The sequence below is a fragment of the Notolepis coatsorum genome (genome assembly GCF_963971535.1).
Source record: "Notolepis coatsorum genome assembly, chromosome: 3".
Taxonomy (NCBI): domain Eukaryota; kingdom Metazoa; phylum Chordata; class Actinopteri; order Aulopiformes; family Paralepididae; genus Notolepis; species Notolepis coatsorum.
Genome location: NC_140167.1, coordinates 50,284,026 through 50,307,813, shown reverse-complemented (window position 1 = coordinate 50,307,813; position 23,788 = coordinate 50,284,026). Strand labels below are relative to the sequence as shown.

The following is a 23,788-nucleotide window of genomic DNA, read 5'->3' as shown; positions in this document are numbered from 1 at the left end:
GGTGTTTTTATTATATTATATTTTATTATATATTATTATTATTATTAAGGCTATTATTATTATCACTCTATACAAATATTTAATCTATTTTATATTTATATTTAATATTAAAATATTGAATCTAATATTATTATCAATCTATTAAAATATGTAATCTGACTAATCACATGATTGTACATAGTTACATAGTTAATCGTGATTAATCGCATATTTCTTATCTGTTCTAAATCGACCTTAAATGGATATTTTTCAAGTTTTAATACTTATCAACATGAGAGTCAACTAATGCTTGCTTTATGCAGCCATTTAACACAAAAGGATGACCCTCATGCATTGCAAATTTGCATCAAATTCAAAACAGAGTGATGCACAAAATAACTTAAAAGAAAATAATCATTTAAAACAATGAATAAAGTGTGCATGAAATTTGACAGCCTTAATTATTATATTCTGTTCAGTCTAGGTCACATATTTTTTCACAATTTTTGATGGGGAATTTAGCAGTTCTTACACCTACTGGGAAGTTATTGGTGGTGGTGATGATGATGATGATGATGATGATGATGATGATGATAGAACTAATTCCCGCAAACACGTCAGAAGAAGCTTTAATACAAGGCAAAATGACCACATTCTGAAGGGCGGTTTGAAAATGACAAAAGATTAAATGTTTCAACTTTGATCGTGGTGCATTCTGCCGTCGCCATCAATGTCGGCCTCTCGCCATCATCTCTCATAGAAAAATTATGTATGAACACAGCAGGCAGATAGACTCCTAATTTCCGGTTAACTGTCTACTAACGCAGTCTGAACTCAGTATAATGTTATCTAAGATTTCACTCTATTGACCTGGTTCTGTACTGGAGACGACCCCTCTACTGGACCTCATTATAACAACATGGAATCCATGTCTCTTGGCAACAGGTCAAGGAGAGTCGTTCACATAAGAGAAATCCCTACGTACCTTATAATGCAGGGAAAGTCATTCTGCATTGGAGAGGACTCTGCAGCAGGTGTGCCTGTGTATCCTTACTGAAACCAGACCGAGCCACATTCTGGAGACCACGGGTGTGAGTGACATATTATGAATAGATTGGCACGGCATCAATGCAATTGATATTAATTATGTATGGCAAAGATGTGGTCACAGTATAATTAATTATATAATGATGAATGATGAATTGCTTTTCCTGCCTGCTATATTGCTTGTTAGTGTTATGTGGCACATGGCATATAGGGGAAGTATATAGGGGCATATACTCAAAAGTATAATTTTGTCTCGGTTTATTTAAAGTAGAATGCACAGAAAGTATACAAATACAGAATGAGAAGTTACCAAATAGAAATAATTTACATTTACAAAGTAAATTATCTTTTTTTTTTTTTTTTTTTATCTTTCTTCCCCTCCTTTTTCCCGATTTTTTCTCCCATCCCACCCTTCCTGGTTGTTGCGTACTTTCCCCTACTGTTGGTCCGGGAGACCGGAGACTGTCACATGCTTTCCTCCGACGCATGTGCAGCCTGGGGCAGGCCAACCTGGCCGCGCAGGTTCTCACCGGGGAGAGTGTAGCGTGTGGGAGGCCACACTATCTCTCCTCAGTTCCAACCCTCGCTGAGCAGGCGCCCCGACCGAACTGTAGGGGTCGCTGTCCACAACGCCCAGGACCCACCCTTCAGCTTTCCCACCCCCTGATACAGCCAATTGTATCAGTGTGAGAGGCCAGCCAAGCTGATAGCAACGCCGGGAGCTGGATTCGAACAGGCGAATCCTAGTGTCTCCTGGTGTTGGTGACGAACGTAATCTCCGTGCGCCACCTGCCCCCCCAGTACATTCTCTTTGATGCATTATCTTCTTTCCTCACTCCTGTACGGTCACAATATGCATCTCTAATTGATTACAAGATTGTATCGATATCACATCCATCACATTTACCATCTATAATATGCTTCACATCAGGTTATTTGTCTCTTTTGTTTCTGCGATAAGGGCGGAGGGCTGGGAAGCGGAACGCATTCAGCTTGTTACAGTATTACAGTAATCTGATAGCAACACAGCTTACTGTAATCAATTGCAGTTACTGGAAAATAAATAATAGTATTTCTTTCCTCTATAGAAGAAAATTACAACTTACAAGTATTTACAAGTGTAAATTACAAGTTAGCAACGTTTACAGAAAAAATAGATGCCTTTAGATTTGAATTGAACTAATGATACAAACATAATTTTATATTTAACATAATTGTTGTTCGAAAAAGGTTCCCATGCAACTACATGTTCTGTTTTGGAGGCAAAGCAAAGGTTAGAGTTGAAATGTCAAATGGATCCCACTACTGATTACAAATGTTGTGTCATACAAAAATCGCGTGATCTATTCATCTGTAACTGACATAAACGTGTTTAACCTTCCCAACCCTGCCGATGAAAAGCCCAGTCACACATCTAAAACTACCAAACAATTCATCAAGAGTTATTTGACATGTTCACAGTATCTTTCGGACATGAAGAGAGAAAGATTACATGTGTAAAGGTCTAAAGGTTTTGCTTGCGGAATACAAAGGCGCAGCCATATAAATGGCAGATCAGCACAACGTGTTCTAGATCAATGGTTCTCAAACATTTTGCTCATGAATACTGACAACCAGTTATCTTTTAGTTTTTCAGACTAGCAAAAAAAACACTCTGCAACATCACAGGGACTAGCACTAGTCCCCAGAACCTCAATTTGAGAAACACAGTTTATAGTTGACAGTTAAAGGCAGCATGGATTTGAGTTATTCTGTAGTGTACAGTTAGTTACCCCTTCAGATTTGTGTTCAATAGCACATCACAGCATTCTTTACAGACTTTCATTTATGACTTTGTTTTATACCTTTGTGTTTGTTCTAAATTGTATTTTTGCTGGATCTGGAGAGACGGCCTTCAATAGCGAATGTCGGACTGACTGACTGACTCCTCGTTATTAAAACATGCATGCGTGAGTGCTGTGGCCGAGTCTGCCTTAACGCCAACATTATGAGAAATGCGCTTAGCGTCTTCTCCAGAGTCAGACGAGAAGATAGTACCAATTTCCTTCTTGTGCATTCAGTAGAAAGCTATCCGGCTGCAAGATAGCCTAGCTTAGCACAAATTAATGGAAGTGGATACGGATCAGCTAACCTATAGCTTAAAACTCAGAGAGAGGTATTTTTGGCCACTGTTATCTGACTCTGGAGAAGATGGTAAGCGCATTTCCAATAATGTTGGCTTGCCTATATAGTCTTGTTTCTAGAATCAAGTGCTCAAACCTCGTCTTGGTGTTGCAATTCAAAGTCCACGACCCAGGTATAGTACTGGTTCAGAGTCAATTAGACTCTTAAAGGGGACTCTTAAAGGGGCACTTCACCAAAAATGCAGATTTATCTTGCACATAATCTCACACACATCCAAAAGGTCTAAACAGTTTTGCACACATTCACTTAGTTTGATAGTTATTGAGACTAAATTAGTTTGGATATGGCCACCAGTGATGTAATCGGGGGACAATGAATCCTTGTGTTGTGTTCATTTATTACAGCTCAATGAAATTATATGGTAGAAGAAGCAGTCCCTATAAGACAAGGCATTGCTATTTCTTCATCTACATCATTTCATGGAGCTGTAATTAACACAACATAAGGATTCAATGTCCCCGATGACATCACTGGTGGCCACATTCAAACTTATTTACTCAATAACTGTCTAACTAAGTGAATGTGTGCAAAACAGTTTTTCAGAATTCTTTTTGGTTGTGCAAAATAAATCAGCACTGTTTTTGGTGAAGTGCCCCTTTAAAGGCACCCCTAGGAGGATTTTGTATATCATTGTAAATTAGATGTCCACCTAGGCAGGATTACTGCAGAAACATGTTGAGACTGATGAGAATGAAAGACAATTGAACAGACTGCGACAAATCCGTGGATAGCTGTATAGCTGTATTCTGTATTGATATTGTCCAGGTCAGATTCACAGTTCTGCTGAAAGCATTATGGTACAAAGGAAGCCATTCTAAAAGAAACTTGCTTTATCAACAAAAATAACTCCACTTTCACGATAAGCAAGGGCTGTTCACCCTCTCCTCTCATCATTAAAACAAACCCCATGCCGGGGGAAGGAAACAAATGGGAAAATGTAAGGTTTATGGGAAATCTTATCATGGTCTTATCGTGAAAAATAGGCTACCAATTGTTTCTGCAATGGTCTCATTTGTTTACTGTAATTATACCAAGGTATAACAACCAATATAATAATGCTATATTTTGTTGAAAATTCTCCTTGTAGTAGCTTTAATTTAACATTCATTAATGAGAAGTTTGAGAATTCATTCAAGTGATTGATTTGAACCTGCTTCAAGAAATGTATTCATCTGGGGCGGCTGGGTGGCGTAGCGGAGATTGCGCTCGTCACCGATGCAAGAGACTCCGGTCTCGACTTCCCGAGTCGGCATTGCCTGCGGCTTGGGCCAGTCGTCATACTATCTCAATTGGCAGAGGGAGCGGGTGGAAAGTCGATGGGTGGGGATTGGACATTGTGGACAGCGACTCCTACAGGTCGGTTGGGTGACGCCTGCACAGCAGAGACAGGAAGTATCGGGGGCAGCGTGAGCCTCCCACGTGTTACTCCTCGCCACTGAGAGTCCGCGCTGTCTGGTGAAAAGATGCGACAGGCTGCCTCCTCGTGTACTAGAGGGGACACGTGATGCAAGGCTTCTATCCTCACTACAGCCGACCAGTGGCAGGCATAGTCTAGCAACGTTCAAGACAGGGGAGGGGAGAATTGAAGGGCAGAATTGGCGATACGAAATTGGGATGGGAGAAAAATAGAAAATAAGGAGAAAAAGTGAAAAAAATTAAATGTATTCATCTTCACCCACCTCACCACCAGTTCAAGCCTTCTCTGAACAAGTTCATCATGTTCCGTCTGAAAGGGGGCTTGTCCCTGGTTTCAACAGCTGACCTCATAGACCTCTGTCTCTGGCGTGCTGTTTATCTGCAGACAGGAACAGCACACAGAGCCAGAACAGACCGCTGGGCAAGATGGGCAGGCTGGGCATGTTGGCCTTTTGAAGCTGAGCAGCAAAGCGCTTCCTCCCACCACCTGTATGCACGCTCCCAGCCATCCGAAATAGAGTGACCCAGCCGGACGCAGGCTGAGATGGGGTAACCTCGGGCCAGTGCCCCTCGCGGCTGGATCCTCCATCCCCAGCCGCCCCAGGTTGTGAGTGTACACCCCCAACGCGGTCAGGCTCAGCAGTCCCGCCAGCGCCACCAACAGGCCACCGCCCGCCGCCACGCCTCGCAGGGGCAGATCGGTCCAGCAGCGCACGCCGATGCACGCCAGCACGATGCCGGCGCCACACATGAAGAGCGAACTCAGCACCAGGCCTTGAGCCAGACGGACGTGCGGGTCTCTCTGATACGTCCCGCCCACTGGCCAGCACTGCTTCAGCTCAGACTGCGCCACCTGCAGGCAGCTCTCCCACAGCCCGTCTGAGCGGAGCAAGAGCAACACCTCCCCCGCCCTGGTCCTGACCCCTGAGTCGTGACCCTTCGCCCCTGACCCGGGCACGCTCAGACGAGCCTGTCCCTCCCTCCACTGGGGGGTGATGGCGGCGGTGAAGACGAGGACCAATCCCAGCGGGGCGAACACGATCCCCATCACCATGGAGGCGGGGGTGTGCATGGTGGGCAGCGCAGCCCTGAGTCTGCAGAAGTCACACTCCCCTGGAGGTAACAGCAAATGTCACGTAGTGACAACTCATATACTTGTTAGAGCACCTTGGAAACGGCCCCCGCTTCACAGTACATGATGTGCCCTCCGGTGGGAGAGTTCTCATGAAATACGATGGGCGTGGCTGCTGTTGCTCTTCTTGGAAGATTAGTATTATGAGCGTATTATCATGGCGGACTGGAGAGGCACAGCGGAGCAGAGATTATGATGGTGATTGGCGATATTTACGGACTTGTCCTCTGGGTTCTCTCTGTTGCCGTGGTAAAGTCATTAGGGGCGTTTCCCCCCCTGAAGTGTTCTCAGAAGACACCACCGCCTCAACTGGGTCTGGAAGAGAAATCAAACACAGGGGACAGTAAACTCTCACTTCCTCGATCGCCACAATCAAGTCTCTTAACTACAAGTCAGTCACACCAGCAGCAACATGTGTGTGTTTTTCCTGTGTCTCTGTGTGCTTGCGTGAGTGTTTGCACGTCTGTCTGTGTGTGTTTGAATGTGTCTGCACTCTGCTACCATACCTTGTTGTCTTCCTCGTTCCCCTGATGAAGCGGAAGGCCCTTCACTCCTAACTTGGTTGCTGAAAGGAAAGAAATAGAGACGGCGAGAAGGAGCATGTGAGGAAAACAGAGAGAGTAGAAAGGAGTAGAGGGAGAGAGAGAGTCAGTCGAGGTAAGCAGGGACGTAGAGAGAGAAAGAGAGAGAGAGAGAGAAAGGGAGACGGACAGACAGAGATGGAGACGGAGACAGATAGGCAGATAGATTTTCTTTTTTAAAGGACAAAAGAGAAGGAGCAGAAGGAGTAAAAGGAGATGCGGGAGGCAGCAGGAGGACGTACGGCTCCGGTGGCGGACAGGAAAGGACTGAACCATTGGTGACGATCTCTGTTGCTAGGATACGCTAACCAGTCAGTCCCAGTCAGCCGGAGCCGCGGAGCTTTATTTATCACAAGAGCTGCTGGGATTTCTCTCTACGAAAGATGTGACTGTGCCGGTGTGTGTGTGTCTATTTTTATATATATATTGTGGCAGATATCACCCCCCCCTATCATATCCGCACCCTTTATGTTCGACTATGACCTCCAATCAGACGTGACAACCCGGGACGGGAGATATTATTGCCATGGATTAGTACTGATAGAACACACCTGTGCATCATTAGTTCACCCACATCTCACATGCACACACCCCAGACACACACACTACAAATACGCTAGGTTAGTGAGAGATGAGTTGAGTGGAGGTGAGGTTGGAGTTGTTGTATTGAGAGAGAGATTGTTATATTCGAAGTTTTGTGAGGTGAGAGGTATAGTGAGAGGAGAGGTGAAGGCGAGAAGGTGTTCATTGTGTACTGGACCCTGGACTGGCTGAGAAACCCCCTTGTCTACTGACCCTGGACCGGACGACTACTCTGAGTATTGAACAATCCCTTCTTTTTGTACGAGAGCCTGTTTTGTGTTTTGACCATCGGACTGTCCATTCTCTTTGCCTATCGAACTGAATTCTGCCCATAATCAATAAATATTCTCATTGATTGATGTGGTATATTCTAATCACAATATCTAAGGTCATTTGCAGTGCATACAGGTTGCTAACTAGAGGGAAGAAGGACAGAGTGGTAGAATGGTCTCCTCCCCTGACTTAGTCAGATGAGAAATAAACGTGCAGTCCAGACCACAGAGTTCGAATTCAAACTCATGTATTTATTTGCCGAGAAGCCAAAGGTGGATAATGCATCAGTTACATACAGAAATTATTCATAATTTTTCATAAGACATGATTGTACAAAAGGATTGATGAGATTTACATAATCATATAGCCCATTCACAGTGGCTTCTTCACATCAAGACAGGTTTGCACATAAAATAAGTCATGTTATGTCAATGAAATAGACTATAGTACTCTTTGCCACCACATGATTAAACCTGGTCTAAGATAGGCATTTTACTCTAGTTATCACAAACAGTGATTATTCCATATACAGTTTTACTCACGTAGCGGCAAAGTAGCAGTCTGTGGAGGGGTGGAGGCTCAGAATCAGACCCCCTGGGGATGTCTGGGTGCATCTGTTCTGGCCTCCTCTCTCTCAGCCATACATTCTTATTTATACTCTGATTTCCCCCAATAGTAGCACATATTCTAATAATACGTTGGTCCAATCCGCTTTCTTGAGTCTATATATGAAGTTCTGTTCCCATTGGCTGTCTTCCGGGGTGCTGTCTGTCCTTGCACAATGGGGGTTGGTGTCGGTGGCCCCCTCCTTTGGGCTGTGGTCTTCTCAGTCCAGGGGGTCTGTGGCCTGTGTCTCCTCTGAATGAATCCAACACTTTAACATTCCTTCGTGTACTATTTTGATTTTCCAATGTACATGGTTCATGCAATGATCTATAGATCTCTAATATCACCCCAGTACAGTCATTGCTTCTAGGCTGATACCAAACATCATAGACAGCACCAACCTTTATTTACCAGACTGACACTTTGTATTACAACTATGATTTAAAGCTTATATGGTTTACAACAAGAGTGAAATAGCTTTATTACTTAACCAGTTTGACATTCCTAAAATGGTATTCAAATCTTCTTTACACTAATACCTCAAATAGGTTACTATGATCTTGTTATTATTCCAATATTGTTTTTCATTCTAATCTAGTATAATGTAATTATATTTTCTGTGACCTCTAATCTCTGTTAGACCAGCTGCTCTCTCTGCTAGTAGGGTGAGTGACCGTCCCATCTGTGGGGTGTGACTTATTTACATACAGTCTTTGTTCTCCCCTGATTACATCTGTTAGCGTGGGGGTTGGGAATGTCTATCTCTTGTAACACCAATAATATCACTTTTGGCTGAGCCCTGCTTTTACATTATGATTCTCTAATTATTCACACATATTAGTTATGAAATTCAACGTCAATGTTACCACATTGATATTGCTCTTGTGTGGACATTCGAATTAGTTTGTTTTTTAACCATGGCAAGTCTGAACACCACCAGGTATCTATCACAATATGTATCAGTGCAAGTGCAAGTGTGTGTGTGTGTGTGTGTGTGTGTGTGTGTGTGTGTGTGTGTGTGTGTGTGTGTGTGTGTGTGTGTGTGTGTGTGTGTGTGTGTGTGTGTGTGTGTGTGTGTGTGTGTGTGTGTGTGTGTGTGTGTGTGTGTGTGTGTGTGTGTGTGTGTGTGTGTGTGGGGCGGCGTGGCTCAGGGGTAGAGCGGGGCGTCCAATGATCGAAGGGTTGGTGGTTCGAATCCCGCTCAAGCCCATGTCCATCCCATTGCCGTTGTGTCCTTGGGCAAGACACTTAACCTACTTGCCTCGTATGAATGTGTATGTATGTGAATGAATGTTGGTGGTGGTCGGAGGGGCCGTAGGCGTTGATTATTCGCCACGCTTCCGTGAGTCTGCCTCAGGGCAGCTCTGGCTGCAATTGTAGCTTACCACCACCGGTATGACTGTGTATGAACGAATAATGGACTCTGTGAAGCGCTCTGAGTCAGAGCAACAGTCAGTCAGAGAAGAGCGCTATATAAATCCAATCCATTATTTATTTTATTTTTGTGTGTGTGTGTGTGTGTGTGTGTGTGTGTGTGTGTGTGTGTGTGTGTGTGTGTGTGTGTGTGTACGCGTGCGTGTACGTGTGTGTGTGTGTGTGCTGTAAAGACTGATGAGGAACTGCCAGTAGTGACCTTGGAAATATTCAGACTGGCAGTAATTGTGTGCAGCGATAGTGTGGATGCTGGGTTAGTCTATCTGCCTGCTGTCTTCTAACCTGCAGGATGAGAGATGAGTCTATCTACCTGCTGTATTCTGACTTGTAGGAGATGAGTCTATCTACCTGCTGTATTCTAACTTGTAGGAGAGATTAGTCTATCTGCCTGCTGTATTCTAACCTGTAGGAGAGATGAGTCTATCTACCTGCTGTATTCTAACTTGTAGGAGAGATGAGTCTATCTACCTGCTGTATTCTAACTTGTAGGAGAGATGAGTCTATCTACCTGCTGTATTCTAACCTGTAGGAGAGATTAGTCTATCTGCCTGCTGTATTCTAACCTGTAGGAGAGATGAGTCTATCTGCCTGCTGTATTCTAACTTGTAGGAGAGATGAGTCTATCTACCTGCTGTATTCTAACTTGTAGGAGAGATGAGTCTATCTACCTGCTGTATTCTAACCTGTAGGAGAGATTAGTCTATCTGCCTGCTGTATTCTAACCTGTAGGAGAGATGAGTCTATCTGCCTGCTGTATTCTAACTTGTAGGAGAGATTAGTCTATCTGCCTGCTGTATTCTAACTTTGTTGTAGTGGTTAGCACTGGTGCAGTGGAGTGTGCACATTTTCCCTGTGTTTGCGTGAGTTTCGTCTCACACCAAAAGACACCAAAAGACAAAAGCTAGGTTGGCATTACAACTGGAGTTTGTCCCCGCACTGTGGCTGCCCACTGCTCCTAAAATAGTTAGGATGGGTCAAATGCAGAAGACGAATATGGACTCAATTAATTGTATCTTGTGTGCATGCAATAGCACTTCCAGCACTCAATGTAGTAAAACGTGACATCGATATATATATTTTTAATATATATAGTATGAAGAAAGATATGGTAAAACGGGATGAAATACAAATAGATAAACTGAATGCTACATTATATCTATATATCCCTTACCTACTCTTACTAGTTACGCTGCTGGCCAGTATGACTACTACAATACTGTCTTTATACTAGAGCTGGGCCGTTAACGGTGTTAACGTGCTGCGTTAACGCGATACTAGTATCGCGCGATAATATAATTAACGCATTAATCTAATTTTTTATTTATTTATTTTTTTTAACTTTTTTTATTTTTTTACCTTTATTTACCCAGGGTAGGTTCTCTGAGCACAGATGCTCTTTTTCAGGAATGCCCTGCTTCACATTCACACAGTTCCATTCACACCTGGGAGCTGCCCTGTACAACCACAGTTGACACCATTGGCCACTGAGCAACTCCACTGGAGCAGTTGATTTGCATTGGCAGGATTTGCCCCTGTCTGGCACCCAACGGGAAAAATATTATAGGCACTATAAGTAGACACCGCTACATAAAAGAAGCTGGTCTGCCTGAGTGACTGGTGGAATAAGGAGAAATAGAGATTGGACTGATTGAGTCAAGCCATGTCACATAGTTCAAGTTTGAAATGCTTCTTTCTGTTTTGCTCCTGAGAGTGTGCTAGATACTGTACTGTACTGGTAATATTATTGATTTGTGTTAACTTCTGAATAAAACAACTTATTAAACACAAGTACATCTTATTGAACATTATTTTGATATTTCATTACCAATTATCATAGCAAAACAGCTTTTTCAAACAGTCTGTAATGCATTTTGGAATAGGGAGATGCACTCATGGTGTAATGGGCCACCTGGCCTGAGAAACATAAGGAGGAAAGAAAAAGTAAGGACTTACTTCTGGTCATTATTTGGGTAGAACACACATATTTTGAATGCCTTCGGCAGGTTTTTTCTTCTTCTTTTTTTAGCCATTTTAATCTAGATTAATCTAGATTAAATCCAGGATTGCAGATAGATTAATCTAGATTAAAAAAAAAATCTATGCCCACCTCTACTTTATACCTGTATAAAGTATACCTGTATTATGTATACACATCTGATTAGCACTTCACTTAGCAGTACTAATTTATTAAAATAAAAGATTATCACCTGTACATTGTATATTACTATTGCACTTTACTGTTACATTTGCACTCTGGTTGAATGGCAAATACATTTTAGTTGTACTGTACTTGTGCTGTATAATACATTTTAATCTAATCTAATCTAATCTAATCAAACACCTTATTCTAATTCTAACACATTATTGAAGGCTCATACTGACACACACACACACACACACACACACACACACACACACACACACACACACACACACACACACACATACACACACACACACACACACACATACACACACACACACACACGCACACGCACACGCACACACACACACACAAACACATGGTAGTGCAGCTCAGCCTCTCAGATGAAAGCCATGCTTTTATGTGATCTGATTATTCATTTAATGGGAAAGAGCTGATTATGTATGTCAAAGGGCGGCCTTTTACTGTATATGCATCCGCTGCCCTTTATAAGCCCAACTCCATTCCCTTGGTGCTTTGACATGCACACAAACACACACATTCCTGTACTGCTATACTTGTGAGGACCGTCCTTCGTTGTGACCGTTTAATGGGGGGAAACAACTAAAAACGTACCAGCCACCATCTTACAAACAACATTCATAGCCCGACAGTCACATGAACACTAAGATCCTGGAAGTCTTTTTCTGACCCCCACTGTGCTTCTGTGAAGCCCGGGCAGAAAGCACCGCCTCAGCCAAGACGAAAGGCTTTCTCTGGTCTGCATCCCCTTAACAATCGTGTGTATTGAGCCGTACTGTATTGTACCCATTCTCCAATCTGTTAATAAAGTTTTCAATCAATCAATCAATCAATCAATCAATCAATCAATCAATCAATCAATCAATCAATCAATCAATCAATCAATCAATCAGTCAGCAGGGAAAGAAGACCTCCACGCTTCCAAATCGGTACCTTTTGACGGTGGAAGCTGATGGTTGTCCGGCAGCGTGGCTACATGGGTAGAGCTCCAGACTCACCGATTCGAGCCCCGGTCTGGTCAAGGTTGTTGTTGGAAAGTGGTGTTGTTGTCCAGCAGGGAGCACTCTGTCCTCTGGACTTGGCAGTAACAATGCCCCTGTTACAGTGATAGGGACACAGTTGCGTCCTTTGGATGAGACATTAAACCGAGGTCAAAGAGTAGGGGGTTCCCCGACGTTCCTGGCCAAATTCCCAATCAGGTCTCTGACATCAAGGCCACCTAATCATCCCTTCTCCTTAATTGGCTGATATCAATTTCTGTCTCCTGAGCCTTTCAGCCATTGAGTAGTGTGATGTGTGCCTGGTGCCAGTGTATAGCAGCCATTGAGCCTGCGTAGCCCAAGGTTGGGTGCTACACAGCGGTGCTGAAGGAGGCAATTTTCACCCTACATTGTAAAGCACTTTGAGTATCTAGAAAATCAGTCACTATATAAATGCAATGATCATTCATTCATTCATGGTGGTGTTTCCGTTTGACCACTTCTTACTCACTCTCATTTGACCATCTTCCTGAGGACCTCTCTGACACTTAGAGAGAAGCCTATAAACAGTGTCCTCACTCCGACAGTGAAAAACTCACACATACACACAGACATACATGCACGTACACACACATGCACGCACATACAAGCAAACACACAGGCTCACGTGCATGCTCATAATGAGTACTGTAGATGAATGTTAATTTACCAGCTGCTTTTCATTTTTAAAAGCAGAGGACGGCTTTAGAACATTAGATTTGTATACAATTCAAATGAAATGATTGACACTCTGCAAACAAAACCTATTTTGGATTTTTCTTTATTTTCTTAAAAAAAGAAAAAAGGGCAAGGTATGAGTAACACAAACCAGAATTGCTGTAAAATCATGAAATCTCAGAAGGATACGAACAAAGCCTTGAAATGATGCAAAACGTTTAAAGGAGAAATTGGAAAAACCTTTTCACACTCACGCAAATAAAATGAAACTCAGCCCAAAAGGCTTCTGGGTGTTTCGGGGGTTTGAACCGATTTCTCAGCCACTCAGACACATGAGGGGGGAGATGTTACACTATACAGTCTGGAAATGTACACAGTCCTATGCTAAAACGATGGGCAACACTTTGTATCTACTTGGTGTATGAAAGGGAAATGTGTGACGTATCTTTTTGGTTGTGAAAATTAACAGGAAGCTACAGAATCATACTTCTATGAAACATGAACAAACATTATCAGTAAATGTATAATACGACGGTAAAAACAAGGATGTCGACAGATGGTGCCATGCGTGAGAAAAGACACAGTTGGCTTTTGATGTCTCATTGAAGAAATGATGGGTACATTACAAGCAGCAAGAATGGAATCCTTTGAAAAATGTTTACAACACACTGTACACAAAATATGTACAGAATTTCTCCACACAAAAAACTTTTTGAAATATGTAGCAATTTGTGGTGAAAATGTATTTCTATATCCACATGGCATTGTTTACTCAAACCAAAAACATGGTCATATTAATTTCTATTTACATTAAATATTTACAGCATATTTCATCATAATTGCTCTCTTGGTATATAAAATTATTAACTAAATAAAAAATAAACATAGCAAAAATAACATTGGTGTGAATGGTATTTACAAAGGCAGTGCCGGAGAGCGGTCGGGCCGTTCAAACTGAAACCGGAGATATCAGTTTCTTGTTTGGATTACTGGCTTATTGGCCTCCGTGATGCAGTCTGCTTGGCCTAGAGCGTCTCTGACTGGGCAGTGCTTTTAAAGGTGGCGGATCGGCAGTTAGGGTTGATCCGAGTCCCACCTCGGAGCTGATTGTCCGGTGTTGATTGTCTCTCACAGCTCGGTCAGAGTGACCTGGTACTGGCCCGGGGTCATCTCTGACGTGTCGATGAGGAACGCCGAGTGGTTGCTGTAGTGTTCCACGATGTTGTCGTCCATGTTGACGAAGATACTAAAGATAGAAAAACACAAAAAAAGGGAATGGTTACTTAAGACGGCACGGAGAATAAGACGTTGCACTAGATGAGGATTCCCTTGGCCTTCGGCTTGGTCATGCCGATTGTCTTAATTAATCCAAGACTCTTGAATGAATTACTGCTGTTGAATAGAACAAAATGTTCAATTTCAAATCTAGGCCATGTGCTCAATGAAAGAATGAATTTGTTTGTTTTACTCTTAAAAGCAATGTCATCGTCTAAGGAAGAACAAAAGCACTGTGGCGACATATCTCCCTCATCACTAGGGGCAGTAAATCAGGTCACTCCTCCTCCTCCTTCTCCTAACCGCTGGCTAATGCTAACCTGCCTTTAGTCCTATAATGACTGAACAAACCGACAGCTCACGCTATCTGCCCGCAGGGACAGGGTTGATTGAAGACGAGAGCGAAGGAGAGGGAGGGAAGGCAGGGAGAGAATGTAACCCAACCTGTTAGCTTAGCCGCTCCCCCCGCAGTGCTAGCCCGGCAGCACTATGACAACCCCCTCGGGGTGTTTCAACCTTGGTGACATCTCGGGTGGTACAAAGGTAGACACCATGCATTGTGGGATCAAATCCCCTATGATCCTCTCGATTATTTTCTTAAAGGAAATAAACCCGACTGTCCGCAAGGCAACGGGATTTGTTACTTGGTGCGTAAGATGGTGCGGATGTTGATCTAGATCTTGCTGTATTCGAGCAATGAGCTGTAAACACCAAAGGTCCGTAGTCGAGCAGTAAAACTTTTAAGAGACATTTGGGGGAAAAGTCGGCTTAATAACTTCACAACTTCATGGATGGGTTACACCATTGACTTGATGCTAGTTCTCAAAGGCTGTTCGCATTTAAAGTAAATCACCCATAAGATTGAAAACACCAAGCTATCGCAATAGCCATCTCTTTCAACACTATGAAGCAAACAGACCACAAAACTTCCTGGAGTACCAGTGAGATCAGATTATAGAAACATAAATAAGTAAAACAATCGCCCATGACTCATCCGCAGGACTTTTGAAATCTTTCCATCCGCCCTCAATTATCGCATTCCAGAAGATAGAGCTTGCTGACTTACCAACCCGGTTTGTCAACTTTAGCTTCGTTGCTGAGCAGAGAGACTTCAAGATTCAACCAAGAGCTAACCACTGACTTTGTGAGTTTGTCAAATTATGTCGTACTATATTCAAGATTAGTGGCAATTCACCGTATCTTAAACGTGGCGGTTAGCTAGCTGTCGACAAGTCGGCAGTATTTCCCATATACCCCCAAAATAATTAGGGGCCACACAGAGAGTGCTTATTCATCACTGTCTCAAACACTCACCCTCTTTTGCATTTTTTGAAGATTTTCCCAATGGTGTCCCTTTGCATACCGTACTTTTCTGAAATCTGAGGAGGAAGGAGAACAACACTTATCTTCTGTTGAGGGAGAGACAGATAACTCGGAGAAAGACAGATCATCAAATCTGAGGAGTGTGTGTGATAGTGTGTGACTGCATGGGAACGTGTCTTTTACTTACAGCTTCCTGAAGGCCTTTCAGTGTTGGTGAGTTGAGCATGAGAGCGTCGAACACTTCCTCTGTCTCTGTCCTCACATACAGTAGAACTGTCCAACATAAAAAAGGCACAGTTAGAAACTGACTTAGAAAGAGAATTGAGTTACATATCTTAAGTGATTAGGGGTATTTTGAAGATATATTGGGGGTGGGGGTCTATGTACCTCTCTGGGTCTGGGGGTCCTCCTTTCGGGCCTGCTTGCTGGGTGGAGGGGTGCTTTGTTCTCCCCTATCTGGGTACAACCTTTTCAGAGAAGTCCTGAGAACCAACAGAACCAACAATCACATTAGATCCCAATGACAAAGAACAGCCACAGTACAGTCCATTATAAACAAATGTTAATCATCGTAGCTACTGTTTCTCTTATTGCTTTGTATGTCGCCTACAGTGTTTGCACATGTTTGCTTACCGTTCAACATCCTCCAGAGATGAAGAGGGAGGCGCCTGCAGAGAAACAGGAAGAGAGAAGAAAATATCAGACATGTGATAAGGAAACATCTTGCGTGATAAGGAATGCTACTGCTTAATGCCGGCTCCCTCCCACCATTGTCCAGATATATAAGACACATGAATAGGAATGTTATCATTGCATTAAGACCGCATCTCCCATGACCTCTCACTGATACACCTGAATGTGGGCACGGATAGAAAACTACAGATAGGGTTATCCCTCTGACCAATCAGAGATGTCAGCCAGTCATATCAGACTCTGAAAGCCTTGTCATTGTTGTGTTTTCTGCTCCTCTCGTGAAGTGACCTTTCTAGCAACAGGATCATATTTATATAGACAGTTTACATATGGGTTTTCCGAACAGCCCTCTTGAAATGAGGCCCACATACAGTATCTTCATGTATTTGTACCCGTATCCTCTTAATACGCCTTGGCCTCTAACCATGAAGATATTACCTTCTTGAGGCGCAATTCTGACTCACTCGCACATGCACACTCACACACAGAGATGTGTGCCCACCAGCGTGCGTACACACACACACACATACACACATACACACACACACACACACACACATACACACACACACACAGACCCCAGACTGTGGGAAAACCAGCCTGTCTGAACAGCACCCTTACCAAACTCTACTGGCTTGTGTCAACAACACCGAGAATCACAGACACCAGAGGACGAGGGCGCCTGAGTGTGTGTGTGTGTGTGTGTGTGTGTGTGTGTGTGTGTGTGTGTGTGTGTGTGTGTGTGTGTGTGTGTGTGTGTGTGTGTGTGTGTGTGTGTGTGTGTGTGTGTGTGTGTGTGTGTGTGTGTGTGTGTGTGTGTGTGTGTGTGTGCGTGCGTGCGCGTGTGTGTGACAGAGAGAGTAAGAAAGACAGCACGTATCAGATGTATGATGTGTTTGCATTGGTGTGTGTTTATGTGTGCTCGTGTGCCAGGTGTGTGTGTGTGTGTGTTTGTGCAAGCCCCCACAGCTTAATCTCAGTGTCAGTCAGAGCAGGCAGCCTGTACTTGCGTCTGGTTTCGACTCAGAGGGAAACTAAACAACAGCTCAACCAATTAGCGGGTCTGATCTGAGCTAAGTGTCTCCTCCTGACACCCTCCCCCTCACAGCCCCCCTTTCCCTACTACATACTTTCCCACACTTTTTTTCTTTTTTTTTCTCTCCCTCTCACTCTCACTCTCTCCCGTGCCTGTCCTATAGCCTGCAGCCTTACAGGGATCAGGAACATGGGAGACTGCGGGGAGAGGAGAAGGGGAGAAAGACAGGAGAGAATGGGATTGAAAGGAGGAAAGAGGGGAAATAAAAGTGATGGCTGGAGAAGGAAGGTGTCTCCAGAGAGAGCAGAGGGGCAGGAAGACCTACCAGGCCACAGCGCTGCATGTTGGAGAGGTGTATCTCAGGGATGAACAGGACAGGTTGGGTGACGTGGTCATCCACTGTCTTGAAGAAGGTACAGTCAGTCCCCACGGAGCTGGACACTTTAGTCGCTGGAAGAGAGGGAGGGATGGGGCGTACTGTTAGAATGGGTGTTTGTGTATGAGTATTTCTATGTGTGTGTGTGTATGTGTGTGTTTTGGCACACAAATTACTATAATTGAGTAACGACTTTTCTTGATCCTCCAATCACAACTGTTGTTTCTCTCTTAGGGACACTCACCATCAGTGACGTTCTTCACCCTCCTCTTGCTCCTCTTCCTCTCCTCATCTCTCATCTTCCTCTCCGCACCCTGAATATGACACACACGCACAACACAAACACACGGTTATAAACCATAACACTTTGACACGCTGCATCTAAACACAAAAGTGTGACAGGAGTGTTCATTGTAGCAGCCTACACTTGAACTGCAGACCTACCTTATCACAGAAGATCTTGACTTGGCAGGCTGATCTGTGTATGAGCTGGTTTGTTCCTGAGCTGAAGTCATATGTGTCTATCTGCAGGTTAAGAGGCAGACCTTTTACTCCCTTCTGAGAGGAGAAGTCGGTACTCAGAGAGTTGATGCCAATGTACACCTAGACGAGGAGAGGAGAGGAGGAGAGGAGAGGAGAAGTTATTATCATTACTTAACATATTTCAAAATATGATGATTCAGCCACAATTGACTACACATGTATCAAATGTTTTCATTCTGAATGCAAAAAAAACAAGGAACTATATGCAATGAATCTTTCCACAAGTAGAGATTTGTGACTAAGCTTGCATGCCCCAGATAAACCATAAGGTATGTGTGGGACCGGGTGTCAGGTCTTTGACCGCTCACATCCAAAGCACATATGTCACACTTGAGGAATGGCCCAAAAAAATACAAAACAATAGGCTTCCAGATCTACATGGAAGCATGCATGCCAAAGAAAACACACTGAAGAAGCCGATGACACCAGCAGTGATGGTGCAATGAGGTCTTTGTGGATCAGTCCTCAAGACAGGTGCACAACTAGAGACACTGGAGTGACGCTGCTCAGTGACTTGGCCTGGAAACACCTGCTGCAGGATCTCTTCTGAGCCTTGAGACCTGTTTGTTTCTTCCTCACTCACTTATTTTCTCTTCCTTTTTATCGTAGCACTGATCTAGTCAACTCCATTAACAACCTGTATTCTGATCCTTTCCGTCTTGACTTACAGTAATTAAAGCCTCTCTCTCTCTCTCTCTCTCTCTCTCTCTCTCTCTCTCTCTCTCTCTCTCTCTCTTCCTCTCTCTCTCTCTTCCTCCGCCTGTACACCTGTAGCAGGTTTTCAGAGCCCCACCCTGGTGCCTCAGGGGCCCACAAGACGTGGCCCTCGCCCGCTGCAGTGACAGGAGCCTCAGGGCCAAACACATATCTAGGATTCCTCTCCTCCCCACTCTTCCACCCCCCCCCCCTCTCTCTCTCTCTCTCTCTCTCTCTCTCTCTCTCTCTCTCTCTCTCTCTCTCTCTCTCTCTCCTCTCTCTCTCTCTCTTCTCTCTCTCCTGTACCGTTCCTCTCCTTTCTTCCAAATCTCCCAGTGGTTCAATGGTGTTGTACCAAGTACGGTGTCATTGTTTGATACCGTGCATGCTTCTCTTGTTTTGTACCAGTGTAGTGTAGTGTAGTGTGTGTGTGTGTGTGTGTGTGTGTGTGTGTGTGTGTGTGTGTGTGTGTGTGTGTGTGTGTGTGTGTGTGTGTGTGTGTGTGTGTGTGTGTGTGTGTGTGTGTGTGTGTGTGTGTGTGTGTGAGTTAGTAGTGCCAGTGTCTGTCGGTGCTCACCTTGGCCTCTTCGTTGGTGTTCCAGATGAACGACAGAGCGTTGAAGGCCACCTCCTCCACGTTGCTGATGCCACTGAAGACTTCCTTATAATCCGCTGAAAGAGCAAACAATACATCTATTTAACAATACATATTTTTACCTCCTACATTTTACTACACAGTTTAAAGTGCTGCTGTTAGAAAAGCAGCTATTATCACTGTCTATTATTAAAAAAAAAATTGTGTGTGTGTGTGTGACAACTGTGGCATACACGCATACTCTGTTTGTATGAAGGTACATACCGATGTCAATGACCCTCTGTTTGACGGTGGGCTGGCGGGCGTGCCAGTGATTCCAACAGCGGAGCTGTACCTCAGCGCTCTTGTCATTCTCAAACACGGCCATGACTACCGTCTGCAAGAGAGAGAGAGAGAGAGAGAGAGAGAGAGAGAGAGAGAGAGAGAGAGAGAGAGAGAGAGAGAGAGAGAGAGAGAGACCATTAGGATTAGGTGCATTTGTGTAGGTGGTGGTTGTTCTCTATGCACTTCTCCAACACAAACTCTCCTCTTTCAGCCGTAGCACTCCTTCATTCATCACTTTAAATCTCCCTTTTCTCCTTGCGTTGTCATCGGCTATTAGCATTAAGCTTGTGTGTGTGTGTTTGTGTGTGCCTGTGTGCGTGCGCTCTTATTCACCTGACAAAGCAGAGGGTTGTCACCTTGGTTTTGAGACCAAACCACACCTTTCTCTGTCCTCTCCTCTGCGTATTCTTTTGTTTTTTACACGACACCAAATCAAAATAAACTTGAACCGAACATCGCCACCACAATATTGTTACCAATGTGTCATTGTCCCTTTGTACCGGCCCGGTGCGCGCATCCACATGGGAATTACTCACCAAAGGAACTGATTCCAGGGGAGGGATAGAGTCTTAGGGAAGGACTGGCCGGCCCACAGATAATGTACCAGTGCATTAGAACATGAAGGACTGGCTGGCCGGCCCACAGATAATGTACCAGTGCATTAGAACATGAAGGACTGGCTGGAGATGAATGCCACCCAAGACAACTCTGACTACCATGATCGAACCAGCAATTGTATTGAATGTTTTTTGGCTTTTCTTTTACCCTGAAGCCTCAAAACTAACAAACTTCTGTCTGTGGTTTGTGTCTCGGGTAGAGGCCTGTGTGATAACGACGCCAGGGGAAGGAGGTACAGACCCAGACGCATTGATAATCGGACTCACCTTGAGCTTGGTGGCGGTGAGGCCAGCGGTGCTCTCTATTCCCTGGAGGGTGATGGGGTAGAACTGGCCCTTGTTCAGGTAGACCATGGGCAGCTCGGAGGACTTGTAGGAGGAGGCTGGGGGCGATCCCAGGGTGAACTGGAAGTCGCTCCTGTACCTCTCCGGAGGGGAGCTGGTGTAGGAGTCGGAGTAGACGGGGCTGGGCTGGGCCTCGGTGAAGGGGTCGCTGTAGGGGAGAGCCTGGCGAAAGCAGATGAAAGCTTGAGAACGTGTTTTCCGGCTATTTATGGCACAAGAGCTATAAATATAAGAGCTTTAAATGGAGCTAAGCTATGTTCATGTTCTCTGTGTCTAGTCTCACCTCTGCACTAGTCTCAGGGAATCCCCCGGACTGCAGCAGGCTGTCAAAGATGTTGCTGAAGTCTGAGTGCTTCTCGTAGCTGTCCGCCATGACGCTGGCGGTGGTCAGGGTGGCGTAGGTGTCGGCGGTGGGCGCCATGGAGACAGGCAGGGAGATGTTCTGCTTGGTGGGGAGCAGATGGAGGACATCACCTCCTGGGCATGGACGGAGGGAATGCTGTCGGACAGCATCTTCATGATGCTGGGTGTTTCCAGGGAAACCAGCTCGGGGGAGGAGCTAGTCAGAGTCCTGGTGGGAAGAGGGGGGAAGGTTATGTTATGTAGATATAATATATAATGACTCTGTGATACTCCACCCAGTTATCAATGGGTTGTGTAACCTCCTAAGGTGCCTGGATGACTGACTGACTGCTGTGTCTTCTATACAGCAGCCCATACAGAAGCATCTACACTAATAAAGCCGACACGCAAACTGTACAAATGTGTCCGAGTCAATAAATGCAAACTGCAATACAGTTTCTGAAACCTCTTAAGCACACATGAAAACAGACACACACAGAAAGAGAGAGAGAGAGAGAGAGAGAGAGAGAGAGAGAGAGAGAGAGAGAGAGAGAGAGAGAGAGAGAGAGAGAGAGAGAGAGAGAAGAGAGAGAGAGAGAGAGAAAGAGAGAGAGAGAGAGAGAGAGAGAGAGAGAGAGGAGAGAGGAAGAGAGAGAGAGAGAGAGAGAGAGAGAGAGGAAGCTCACAAAAAGCTAAGTCTAGTCTGGGGGTGGAAACTGTTTGTCATCTAATCCAGGTTTTTTTCTTCTCCGTGTTTGAGTTTCTCTCTGGGTGTTTGAGTGGTTTAAGGGGACAACAGCACACCCCAACAATGGCCATTTCTCACCAGAGAGAGAGAAAGGGCAAGAGAGAGGAGAGGAGGGGGAGAATGGCGACAGGGGGATGCGAAGAACTCAAGAATAACAGAGGGTAAAAAGAGCAAGTGGTTGTCCACTTAGAATGATGGAGAGGCTATGGGTGGGAGGGAGGGAGGGAGGATGGGAGGGGGGGGGTTGGAGGGTGCAGTGGAGGTGTGGCAGACAGTAATCCTTCTGGCTCAGTTTGACTTGTGGATTACCCACTCACCCAGTTCTGACCTCCCAAAACCTTGCCTTTCTCCTTCTCTCCCTCTTTCTCTCTCTCTTTCTCTCTCTCTCTCTTTCTGTGACACTTGACCCCGCAACAAGTGGGGAGAGGAGAGACAAGAGGCCGAGGGGGTTGGGGGAATAATCATCTACCTACTCAAATGTGTAGCACTCAAGACTATATGAAAATTACCTGCTATACACACACACAAGCAGCACAGCCCTTACCAATCCATCCCAAATCAAAGGGTCTTGCCATGTTTGCACACTTACCTCTCTGTCTTGTACATGTTGCTGCCACGGTTACAGGGGTCATCTTCTGTTCTTTCTGGCTCTGGAACAACATTGCAAGGAAGATAAAATTTAATACATGTTCAACTAATGTTGAGGTTGAGATTCATCCAAGTTTGACTACGGTAATGGTCGTGATTAAGGCCTGTTACCTTGCACTGCTCGTAGAGCATGGTGATGGCGGTGATGTCATCACCGGGGTGGAGTCTGGCTTTGTTTCTACTCAGGTCAGTCAGAGAGCTGTCCAAGTAGGGCCAGGAGTCCATGACGTAGTTAGGATAGCGGTTATAGTTGAAGTTCTCGTTCTGATAGACCACTCCCAGAGTCCTATATGAAGAGAATAGAAATAGGTTTGATTAGAATATAAGACACACACACACAATAAGGTCTGAATGTATTCTGATACAATGTCAATTTGCTCTCTCTGTTCTTTTTGTTTTTGCTACTTGCTATGTCGATGATACGAGAATGTAAGTTTACTCTTCTGATGCACTTTTGCACAAGTCACGCTTAACGGGAGTGCGTAGCTCAGTGCCTAAAACGTAAATGTGAAATAACATCCAAAATATTCTCATATGTTTTGCGTAAACAACCTTGTTGCCATGCACATTAATGTTTTCGAACGTTTTTATAAGTTTGACGCGCAGGATTTCACGGTGCGAGAGCAGCTGTTGTTTAATAGACTAGTCAGCCTCAGAGTGCTGCGCATACTTGCCCCCGAGCTAGGAGGGTTTCGATTGCAACACCGCAGAGCTGAGTAACATATCTGCGCTTCACTTAAGTGTCAAGAGGATTCGGCAATGCTGAGGGCCACCCACACAAACAAAACGTACGTTCACAGACTTTAAGAAAAAGAAAGACGGAGTGAAATAAGTGTTTGGAAAAGCTTTGACATTCTCAGGCTCCTCTGCGCCCTCTCACTCTCGCAGATAATCCCCAGAGAGATGAAGAGATTTCTTAAATCAATAAAAAAAAATAAAAAAACACTACCCACAGCTTTCACTCAAGGGGGCTCTATAGGTTTCCACATTATCACCCGGCCTCAAACAAAAAGTCTGGGATTTGGAAAGGGGGAATCAGCCCCTTGCAGCAGGATAAAGGACTAAAGCAATCGGATTTGTGTGTAAATAGACACGGCTTCTGGGATAAGCC

The 23,788-nt window shown here is 44.5% G+C and overlaps 2 protein-coding genes across 2 annotated transcripts; both read right to left on the bottom strand.

Moving 5' to 3' along the window:
• Positions 1-4,960: 4,960 nt before the first annotated feature.
• On the bottom strand, positions 4,961-5,698 carry cldn23l (claudin 23-like; the record flags this gene model as incomplete). The annotated part of the gene is made up of 1 exon (XM_084311198.1): positions 4,961-5,698. The coding sequence occupies one exon, from the start codon at positions 5,696-5,698 to the stop codon at positions 4,961-4,963; it is 738 nt and encodes a 245-aa protein (XP_084167324.1).
• A 7,504-nt stretch (positions 5,699-13,202) lies between these two features.
• Positions 13,203-22,957, bottom strand: grhl3 (grainyhead-like transcription factor 3). The gene is given in 15 exon segments (XM_084309828.1): positions 13,203-14,362; positions 15,706-15,770; positions 15,902-15,987; positions 16,102-16,196; positions 16,348-16,382; positions 17,769-17,893; positions 18,064-18,133; positions 18,264-18,422; positions 19,636-19,730; positions 19,918-20,029; positions 20,862-21,101; positions 21,223-21,375; positions 21,378-21,510; positions 22,619-22,679; positions 22,789-22,957. Coding segments are annotated over 14 exon segments (1,503 nt in total). The 5' UTR covers positions 22,636-22,679; positions 22,789-22,957; the 3' UTR covers positions 13,203-14,244.
• Positions 22,958-23,788: the final 831 nt, after the last annotated feature.